The sequence below is a fragment of the Callorhinchus milii genome, unplaced genomic scaffold, assembly GCF_018977255.1.
Source record: "Callorhinchus milii isolate IMCB2004 unplaced genomic scaffold, IMCB_Cmil_1.0 Scaffold17, whole genome shotgun sequence".
NCBI lineage: Eukaryota > Metazoa > Chordata > Chondrichthyes > Chimaeriformes > Callorhinchidae > Callorhinchus > Callorhinchus milii.
This window is the reverse complement of record NW_024704758.1, coordinates 6357847-6369400: the sequence shown is the minus strand read 5'-3', so window position 1 is coordinate 6369400 and position 11554 is coordinate 6357847. Positions and strand designations below refer to the sequence as shown.

Sequence of the window (11554 nt, the reverse complement as noted above, 5' to 3'; positions counted from 1 at the left end):
CTACAATTAAAACTTTGTAAAAATAAAATAAAAAACAAAATGAGAATGCTTCACACATTAAGAAACATCGAAGAACATGGCTGATGATTCTGTCTGAGCCACGCATGCAAGCTCCTCAATAGCATTTGTGTATCTGTGTCTGTGTGCGTGTGTGTGTGTGTGTGCGTTGCGTGTGTACATGTGTGTTCAAAATAACAGTCCTATGTTTGCCGCGGGAGAGGGGGATGGGGAGGTGGGGGAGGTGGGGGGGAGGGCTCCTCAGTTTGCACTGATGGTCTCCTGGTTCTCATTGTCACTGCTATAGTCTGATTTCTGATCGTCCTCAAAGTCCTCGTACATATCCACTTCGTCCTCCCCATTCATCATCTCGCTGACTGCCAGACTGCTGCTCTCCGCCTTCATGCTGTAAGTGCTCTGGATGACCGGAATACTCGGCTCCGGGCTTCCCGACTCGCTGGAACACTCGGAGGTCAGCTGGGGTGATGCTGCAGTGGTGGCCATGCTGATAGCACCGGGATACACTACACCCGCTGTCGTGGTGATTGGAAGCTGAGGCTGTTGCCTGTGCACAGATGAACACTGATCTGTTAGCAAGTTATAGCCACAAGCAGTTGATATCTATGTTATACATAGAAAGCACCAGCTCTTGATTTTTGGTATATTTGTGCACGTCAAGGTGAGTGTTAATGCTCATTATGTAATACCGTAGAGCACCAAAACAGCCCATTTGGCTTAACCCCTCCTATTCTCCTCTCTCTATTCTTTCTTACTCATGCATGCATCAAGTTTTCTCTTAAATGCATTGATGCTTTCTGCTTCAACTAAAATTCTTGGCAGCGAGTTCCACATTCTCACCACCCTCTATGTGAAGAGGTTGCTCGTAAACTCTCTTGAGGATCTGCTGTTGACTAATGCCCCCTTATTAGGGACTCATTGATTAACTGTCACCTTATCAAACCCTTTTATACCTTAAAACACCTCTAGCCGGTCCCCTCTCAAACACCTCATCTCCAGAGGAAAAACCTCTAACCTGTCCAGTCTTGAAAACTGCTATCTACTCATTCCTGGTAACGTCTTGCTAAATCTACGCTGCACTTTCTCTGATGCTTCAATCTCCTCCTTGTATTACAGTGACTAGAGCCAAGCACAAAGTATTCCAAATGTGGTCCAACCAAGGTTTTATATCAATTTAAAACTACTTATCCATTCCTGTACCCTATTCCTCCGAACAATTCAACCCATCAAGCCTGTTTCACCAGTTCATAAAACTACGGAAGGTCGGTTTCTTTTAATCCCATTTCCCAGCTTTTTCCCATTCCCCACAACACATGACTTTGTATGTACTGTATGCATTTGATGTCATGCCTTATTGCGGTGCTAAGACACCACAAAGCACTTTGCCTGATCTTCCTGCGACATGCAGTGAACTGTTGTGTATTTTGTAATTTCCACAAGAACGCGCGATCTTAAATCGTAAGACAAAACGGCTTCGCAGAATAGCCCGGCCACGCGTGGAACTCTGGGTGTTTAAGGCTCACAATAAAGCTGTGCTGCCCGCAACCTTCGATGCTTTGATTTCCTGCCGTGCTGTGGAAGCAAGAGGGTATGAAGCGGTTGCTCCAGTTAGGAAATGGCGGCACTCACCCCACAGTGAAGAACTGCCTCATCTCCTGCCTCCGATTCCGCATCAGCTGCTTGTACTCGCCAATGCGCAGCTTCTTGCCGTCCACAATGCAGGTGCGCTTCGGTCTGGGCTTGTACTTGTAGTTGGGGTATTTCTCCAGGTGCATCTTGCTGAGCCTGGCCTGCTCCTCGTAATATGGCTGCTTCTCCTGATTGGACATGGATTTCCAACGAGATCCTGCACCGAGCAAACACAGCACTCGGTCACAAGATCCCCCCAAGATCGGGTTGGAAGCAAGAAGGCAACTTAGGCCCATGTGATCTCATCCTTCACAGAAACGCTCACTCAAAACTCATCCCTGTCACGGCATCAAGCTGTTTTTTTTAATGTTTTTTTTTAAACGAGCAACAGCGTCCCTGGCCTCAACCACCCTTTCTGCCAACCTGTTACAGTCGTTAATTACCCACACTGGGTAAAGAAACACTTGGTGGCGTGTGTCCTGAAATTGCCCTTTGCAGCTCTGAAACATTAAGTATGCAAGGCCCATGCTAGGGCAGTCGAATGGCGATCTCAATCACTGTGGCTTCACCCCGCACCCTCATCATGCAACAACGACTTGCGCAATCTCCACAGCTTCTATTTCCCCCCACACACCACCACCACTGTTATATGTGAAAAAAAATAAGCATTCTTATCGCAACAGGTTTTTCCACAAGAACGCCAAAAGCAAAGCAAAAACAGAAAAAAAGCGGATGAAGGTGAGTTAGTTCCGAAACTGATTCACAAGACATAGCTGAGCAGCTCCAGTATGTTTCGTTTTTATCATTAAAGTCTTCCCTTTTCGGAGGAGACTTGCCAAGTGAAAAATGTTGAAAGCATTAATTTAAGGATGTAAAGGCTTAACCCTGCTACATACTGACAATTCTCCTGGGGACAACTTCTCGTACAGCACAGTAGCCTGGGAGGGGGGCGGGGGGTGAACAGGAATGTTTAAATCTCGGATTCCACACTTCCTTCTTCCACTAGTTTTGCAATAAGCTGAGGGGGTTACATGTTCGACACGGTGCTTATTCCTTGCCAAGCGAAAGCCTAATCATTGTTGAAACGCATGGTTTTATTAACGCTGCCGCTCTGCAATGTAAATGTTGCACAAAGCAAAATTGCACTTGGTGGGAGCACTTATCTCGTTCGATCTAAACAGCTCAAAGGAGAGGCAGCCTTGTTGTTGAGAGGAGGGGGCGGGCGGGTGGGTTTAATGTAACAAATCATGTTGTTGTATATTATTCAGGATATTAGTGTAATAAACCAGTTATAGTGATTAAACACATGCTGATTGTAATTAAGTGCAGTTCCTGCTCGCTGACAGCACCAGGTCTGACTTCTGCCAAAGCCAAGTCTTTCTGGTGCCAGTTACTCCACACACACTGTGCTAAGTTTGGTCACAGCCCTCAAGCAGAGAGTGGGGGGAGGAAGGGAAAGGGTAACGTACAACTCCAATAGCATCTGTGGCTCGAGCGGAACAGCAGAAGGATCCCTTATCTGGTCAAAAAATGCCACAGGTAGAGCCGCCCACCCGCTCGCTTGAAAACAGTAGGAGTTCCGACAAAAATAAAATCCCAAGGATGTTAATTTCTAACAGATTGTTTGACTGTGGAGGAAATGGGACATCGGCAAACAATTTAACAAGAACCAGATTTTGCGGAGCAATTGTTGCGGTAGGATTTCTTTCTTTGCTTTCATGAATATCAAAAGATGGAATCAGCTTCATTATAAAGGGGGCACAGATCTGTTCCCATTATTTATGATTACTGTGCTTTAGCCTTGCTTTGGGGGCCTTGGTATAATCACGCGTATGCACACACACACATACACATACATACGTACACACAGCAAACCATCTCTCTCCAAGTCTTTATGTGACAGACCTAACAAGTAGAGAACGGCTTCCGAACTGGGTTCAGGACGGCAGCTCAGACTGCGATGATGCTTTCTATCCATAGGCTACCACTTTCCACTTTCGCCTACAAATACACGGTCACTCTATTTCACAGTAAATTCTCCAAAGCACTTTGAAATGTCTTCCCGATCTGAGAAGACACTTTTATGACCAAAAGTGTGGTCAAAGAGGTAAATGAGGTGAGATATAAATGGGAAAAAATATTTCCCTGAGATGGGAACGGGTGACAACGGAGCACCATCTTAAGAGTGTTAGATTCAGGTAAGCGGTTTGGAGGAATTTGTGCACTCAGTGGGTTGTTAGGATGCGGAATTCATCACCACGAGTGGGTACTGAGGCTGAATTAATAGCCGTTTAAAAGGGAGAAGCACCTGAGACGTACAAAAAACATTAAGAGCAAAAGAGGGAAAGAGCTGGAAAGTGGGATTAATAATAAAAGGGCGACAAGATAACAGTGGCACAGGTACGATGGGCTGAATGGCCTCTTTCACTGTGGTAAATTTCTGTTTCTGTGAGTGCTGTGTGATCTGGGTTGAGTTACAGTGGCAGATCACAGACTCAACAGGAGCACCTCACAATGTTAAGTTTTGCCTCCAGATAGGTTAGAAGCAAGTAACCTACTCTCTTCCTGCCTTTGCCACGAAAAGTCATAGTTCTCGCTAACACGCTCACTCTCTCGCTCGCTCACTCGCCTTCCATGGGGTGTGGATGTGGGTTTGCAAATCAAGCGGTTCACTGTTTTACCTTAACCGGACCTACTCTTGACATCTTAGTTCACGTTGCATCCATTGTAACCCTCTCACTTTCTCCTCACCCCCCCCCCCCCACCCCCCACCAGCCCTGCCAGAGTAAATGGGTTGCTTCTGTCATGATGTATCAGCAATATCAGAGGCCACTGCTCAATCTATCTTCAACTGAGCACGTTTTTAAGCTTTGGATGTTACCTGAAAGCTCACAACATCAAAGGTTCCGCCTACCCAACACTGAACCTCCTCTGTTCTGAGTCAAATGAGAATTGATGTCTTGTTCAATTAAGGCTACATTCTTTCAAGTGTCCACCAGAGGAATCTGCACTATAAAAGTATTGATGAAGTGATGGAGCGATGAGGTGTCTCTCTCAGTGCTGACAGCCTTGGTATGCTGAGAAACCCTCTCAATGATAACAACAGGAACACTCAAGGCTGCACGCCACTAATAGGGTATTGTCACGGCATCGAGACATCTCACGGGAATTACTGTGAAGTGTAGTAACTGTTTGTAGACGAACACAGCAGCCAATTTGTGCACAAGAATGTCCCATAAACAGCCGTGAAGTGAATAGACAATATTATCTGGAGGAATTGTTGGACAGGACACCTGGAGAAACTCTCCTCTCGCCTCTGTCTCAAGATCTTCCTCTTTGACCTGCGACACTATTCATCTTTCCTTCCCCCCACTTCTCTTGGCTGTCACCCCCAAGTCGGGTGCCAAGCCAGGACTGTCAAGCTCCTTAGGACATTCTCCGAATGCATGGAACCTCCAGTGCTCAACAATGCCAACAAACGAACTAATGAACTAACAAACTAACTAAAATTCCTGTAATCACCGACACGGTAAGGCCTTATCGCCCCCTCCTTTCCCATCTTCAGAACATGCCTGAAGACCTTCCTTTTCGACCGCGCCTACGGTCACTTTCCCCCTCTCCCTGGAATGGCCTTGGGCTCCACCATTGTTAACAGACTCTGAGACGGCGTGGAGGGAGTTATATAAGCGCAAGTTGTTGTTGTTGTAGCACAGGAGTTGAGAGCTATCTCTTGAGGTTGGAGTTAAAGCTGTCCTTAGGTAGGGGAAGTTGCAAAGAGAACCCAGTACAAACCGAGGCGTGTACCACCCTGAGGTATGGAGAGACTCCTGTGTCATTAGCTGAATGGGGAACTGTGGGAAGATCTAGACTTGCTGTATGAAGTGCAATGAATTTCAGCTGTGAGTCCTTTTTTGTACTGAACAGAACAAGAGACTTATTACGTTGTTGGGATACAAAATCTCGTGATCCAGTTGAGTCCTGTGAGAAACACACAGAGCACATTTTGCCAAGAGATGTTATCCTTGGATCAGCCCTTCTATAAACTCTGGATAAAAATAGCTGGATGGCAAATCGCCTTCTCCCAGCCTGTTTCATCATTCTTTCAGCAACTCAGTCCAAACAAAAACAGAAACACACTGACCGGAACTGGGACATTTTACACAAACAGAGGCTCCCACAATGTGCTGGGAAGCGAAAGGGGGAAAAATATATCTTGTGCTTAGTCTGAATTTGGGTTCAAATGGATCAGGGGTTCCACACAATGGAAGCGAACGGGAAGTGGGTTAGTCCACTGGAATGCGAAGCCTGGAACGGGATTGTGTTGATGCGCGATGCCAAACTCCGAGCCTTGAAGGAACCATAAAATAAATAACTTTTCTGGCCAGCGTGGACGCTGACGTCAAGTTCCTCCTCTCAGAAAAATGAACTCACGGAACAATAATCCAGGCCTCCGTGTGGTAGGATGTGGCTTTGCTGGAGTGACTACGTGCCTGGTGAGCTCCTGCCCTCAGCCATCCCATTCAGAAGCAGGAAGAACTGGCAGGTGAGTCAAACTGGACCAATGTCACACAACTGATGGTCAGGTTCAATGACAAAGAGCTGCAATAATGCACAGAAATGCTCATAAAAATGGACCTGAGGTGGAGAAACTCCTTTTGCTACTAAGTGGGGTGGATTTCAATGATAAACGCTTACAGTTTAATTTTCCCATTATAATTGGGCTGTCAAAGTCGTTACCCTTAGAAACAAGAGAAACTCCTAGTCCTACATTGTTTCCTGACACTCTCTATCAGATCGATGATCAATTATATTAATCCTAAGGGACAATGAAGGAACTGAGGGACCCATAGTTAGCATGGGAGTAAACCCTAAATTCAGCACTCTACGGTTGCAGGGTGAATCAATACACAACAAGGTGAGTATATATCAGTTGCAGAGGAACAGCATTAATGTGTCCCATTCCCCGGGAGTTCTGCTCGATGTCAGTCATTATTCACTCACAAATCCAGGCTTCATGCAGCATTAGATGGATGACTTGATTTGTACCAGTGCTGAGAGTAGAAATAAACAAGATATTGAAATTGAACCCACTGGTAAACATTGGTAATTGTCAGTCACTGTATCCAGTAGCATGCTAACCTGGCAGCGAGGGGCTATAATTACAAATTGCTGCCCACCAGGACAAAATAAACAGCACTTGACAGATTAAATGGACCTTTTAAACACCCTGATAATTTGTGAAAATATTCCAAAAGAATTCATCGTTTTTTTCCATTTTCAGCTCGCTTGCAAAGGTACAGGCCATATTTGGCTGAGACTTTTTTTTAAAAAAGCACAAAGCAGGAGCTTGGAAGAAAAATCTGATACTTCTGTGTTGAGCGATCCATGGAGTGTGTTTTTATATCAGACGTTTAGAGTGTTAGAAAGAGCAGAGCTGGGTTACAATCCATATGTATTCACAGGCCTATCCCATTGACACATTGTTAATGCAGCTCTCTTTCGTTGGAAATATACAGAAAAATGAGGAGACGTAAACGTACGAAAGCCAGTAGCAGATCTAATAAGGAGTTTAGAAGAACTTCTTCACAAAGAGGGTGGTGAGAATGTGGAATTCCCTGCCAGAAGCAGTGGTCGAAGCAAATAGCATCAAAATCTTTAAGAGAAGACTTTGCTGCTGAAACCGATTTTGTTTAAAAATATTGTCCTTGCATTTGAAACAGCACCTTATTACGTCGTCTAACAGCGCTTCAGAGGAATTGACTATTTGTATGCAAATAACAGCAAATAATATGGAGTCCATAATTTTAAAGGGAAAACATGATGCAGATATAAGGAAGAGAGAATAGAGGGGTTTAGGAGAGGGAACTAGGAGGGGCGGAAGCTTGGGTGGAGTAGAAACACCGGCACAGACTAGAAGGGTGAAATAATAAAAATAATAATCATTGCATTGGATATAGCGCTGTATCATGTCATCGAGACGTCTGAAAGCGCTTCACAGAATATACTGTAAAGTGAACTGACTGTATATTTTGTGCGCAAAATGTGACAGCCAATTATGCACAGCAGTGTCTTATAAACAGTAGTGGATTGAGTGACCAAATTATTCTTATTATTTTTAAAATATATAAATTTTAAGGGATTATTACCCTGGAAAAGCAATGCGCCAATCGACTAACAACAGGGTTGCTACTTACTGCTAGGTAAACAGAGGTGTGTGGAGTAAGGAAACTTGCCCAACGTTTCGCCCTGCTTGGGAATTGAACTCAGGTCCTCTCACTTGTGAGGTGAGTGCTCTAACTACTCAGCTGCAGGACTCCACGAATGGCTTGTTTCCATGCAGTGTGACTCTATCTGACTCCATATGTAAATGTTATGGGTATCAGAGTGGCACGTTTAGAGTTAAACAGCCCCTCGTGCTGATTCAATTCCGTCCTGTCCCCCGGGTGCTGATTACGATCTTGTGCCAGAATTACATTATTAAAATTGGAAAATAAAATGTCGAGACGCAACATTCGATAATGCCATAAACAAATAACTCATCGAATTAAACGGATTAATATATTATCAATGACTAGTTCAAATGCGCATAAATCCCGGGAAATATATAAAAAGCAACGGGCGGATCTGAGCGCAGGAATTAATAGATTTATGGTTCAATTTGTACATGAGTGGAATGCAATCAACAAGTCTAAATACTCAGACCCAGCGAATAAAGATAATTCCGTATTGATAAATAAATGCGGATAAAGCTTCCTCAAATTAAAAAAATGATTCATAATTAAAAATATTATGGAACTCGGTATTTGCATGTAAAAATCAAGGCAGAAATTGCCTCATCATAAAGGCCGATGTGGATGAGCTGTTTCTGCTTATTAGTGAGTCCAAACCTAGAGGGCATAAATATTAGGTAGCCTCAATGCTTGATCTAACAAGGGAGTTTAGGAGGATCTTCTTCACGCAGAGGGTAGTGAGAATGTAGAACTTACTGCCGGAAGGAAGCTTTGGTTCTGCAAAAAGCATCAATGTATTTATGAGCAAAGGTGATGCAGACATGAGGGAGAAGGCGATAGAGGGATACAGGAGAGGGGAATAGGCGGAGTGGAAGCTCGTGTGGAGTGTAAGCACTGGTGCAGACTGATTGAGCTAAACAGTTTTTCCATGCTGTATCATTCTATGTAACTCTCCCTAGACCTCTGCTTTTACTATTTGGGAATCCTCTCTCCCTCACAGCTACCGACTTAGGGAAGGGAAGGGATGTGGAGGCAGTAGTTTGTGATCTGATCGATCAGTATTAGATTAATTTACATCTATGTTGCTTGATTATTATTATTGAATAGAAAAGGGTCTGAACAGACAGAAAAGGGCCTGAACAGACGACATTTAAGAATCCCACTTTAAACTACAATAACAAACGCTCTGTAATCCTAACATGCCACAGCTCGGAAGCATAATTCTTCGTTCATCCTGATTTCCGTTGCCTTAATCCTGGCTCAGAAATTGAACCGGGATGTAATTAGCGCTGTCGGCCTCTCACCGATCCCCTTCCTTGAGGGATTGAGGGATTTGGGGGGGGTGCGGGGGAGTAGGGAGGGACACTGTGAGTCTTGCATACATTAGGAGTGTTCATTGAGCAACGAACAGTGAGGGTTGAGACCTTACACTGTCCAGTCTCCGAACTTATCCTGGCATGAAACCTACCCCAGACGAGTGTTTATTTTTTGCCAGGGCTGATCGATCCCAGGCATTTATACTGGAGGTGAGATTCAATACAGATGAGAACTCTGCCTCAGTCACAGTGTGGCCTTGGATAGAGATAGGCTTGTTTATAGAGGGTGCCACAATCCAACTGAGCCATTAGCTCAGTGGGTTAGTTGACAAGCCGAGTGCACTGCCACAGGAGCCCTAAGCAAACCTCACTTTTATCTGTGAAATCATAAGAAACTCACAGCGCTGAAGGAGGCCATTCGGCCCATCGCATCTATGCCGGCTCTCCGAGCAAGCTGTCCATTCAATCCCACTGCCCTGCCTTATACCAATACCCTTCAAATCTCTATCCTTTATATAACCTGTCTACTTTCCTCTTGAAACCCCAAATGACTCTGCCTCTACCAACCTTCCATGACGGAGCATTCCACTTCCCAACAACTCTCTGTGTGAAAAACAAATTCTCTTCAGCCCTCCTTTCGCTCTCTTTGTGACGATCTTATAACTATGCCCCCTAATCACTGACTCCCCTACCAGTGGGATAAGCTGGAATATTCCACTATCCCCCATTCACCCCAAGCAATGAGGATTTGAATGTTTCTCGCAAATATAATTTGTACATTCTCTCCTGCAAGTTGTTTCCTAAAGATCTCTCCAAGGCTCCCTTTATTGATGTATTACTCTATTATTAGGTCATGGTCAAGATAACAGCCACTCATGTCTTGCGCCTCCTATTGCTCCACCGCTGTCATTGCAAGTGACTGCTGACCAATAGGTTGAGTTGAATGCCCACGGATCGCACGTACAACTCGGCCTCCTTTGTTTCGCTCTCTGTTTCACCCGTGTGCTCTGCTGGTCAGCGTTAGGTATTATGGCGCATAAATACACGTGTGGTTACTCACCCAAGATTTTGCTGATGTTGGAGTTATGCATGTCTGGGAATGCTTGCAGTATCTTCCTGCGTTCGTCCTTCGCCCACACCATGAAAGCATTCATTGGTCTTTTGATATGTGGCTCATTGTTGTTGCGCCCCCTGGTTTCCCTGTAAACGCGTGCCTCTGTCACCGCAGTGCTTCCTGTTGGCCAACAATAATACTGCTGTAGTTTAGCTGCAGACCCATTCATTGCCTTACTCCCTGAAACACCGTACGGAGCAGGGAAGGGAAGGGGAGGGGAGGTGGGAGAAAAGAAGAGCAACACAGTACATTAATTCCATTTAGCATGCGGGCAGCGTACAGGATAAATTGATTTCGCTTTGCATGGCTTGGAGAGCCATGTTTATTGTGCAGTGAAATCTAGTGTAGCATTCAGCTGACAGTATCCATCAACATGGGGCAATCTGCTGACTGCTGGGCCAGATGAAGGCATCTATTACCCCAGCAGTGAAATGCTAGTTCAGACATGACAGCTCGTGTCTGTTCCTAAGGATCAGCCCAGAAATTTATGATGCCCCCAGTCCCATTGCTTTCTGATTGACACTGTGTTAGTGGCAGAAATGTGCTTGCGTGCATGCATAAAGTGTGCAGCCTTTTCTTGCCTTTCACAATATGATAAATCTGGAGGTCGCTGCCCGTTTGGGTGGAGAATCACGCTGAGTAAGTTTCTCTCACACACAAACCTTCTCGCGCGCCACAACTGACACTGAAACAACATGCAGTATATCAGGACTGAATGCTGCTGATTGACACTTTGATGAGATAGAGAAAACTGTGAGTTTAAGTTCAACTCAACATGAAATTGCTCCATTCTGGACACTAATTCGAAGGTTCTGTAATACAATAAAGGAACGCCAGCCTCCTGCCCCGTAAGCTTGCCAAACCCAACTATATTTTCCAAAAGAACAATCCATAAATGAGCTTCCTGAGGCTGGATTGAAGGCTTTCTAAGGAGCACAACTGAGGGAATCAGACTATGAACCCACAAAGAGAAGAGCTTGTGGTGAATATCAATAAATATTCTTTAAGAATAATTTAATAATTATCCTTGCATTTGTTATAGCCCGTTATCAAGTCTCAAAGTGACACCTCAAAGAGCTTTACAGAATGTATTGTGAAGTGGATTCACTGCATATTTTGTGGGCGAAATGCAGCAGCCAATTGCACACAGCAGTGTCCCACAATAGTTGTGGTTTGAGTGACCAAATTTTTAAAGATCTGATACAGCGCCTTGAACGCCAGGAGGATGTTCCACGGGATATATTTGTAAA

General features: G+C 44.7%; 1 protein-coding gene across 4 annotated transcripts in view; it reads right to left on the bottom strand.

Moving 5' to 3' along the window:
* Positions 1 to 237: 237 nt before the first annotated feature.
* The window catches only part of sox6 (SRY-box transcription factor 6), a 280677-nt gene continuing 269360 nt past the window's right edge, over positions 238 to 11554 (bottom strand). For all 4 annotated transcript variants that reach the window (XM_042341433.1, XM_042341434.1, XM_007887524.2 and 1 more), the window contains 3 exons: positions 10251 to 10424; positions 1645 to 1861; positions 238 to 562 (listed from right to left, as the gene is read on the bottom strand). In XM_042341433.1, the coding sequence (XP_042197367.1) occupies positions 259 to 562; positions 1645 to 1861; positions 10251 to 10424 (695 nt within the window). In that variant the 3' untranslated portion in view covers positions 238 to 258. The remainder of the gene's footprint in view (positions 563 to 1644; positions 1862 to 10250; positions 10425 to 11554) is intronic.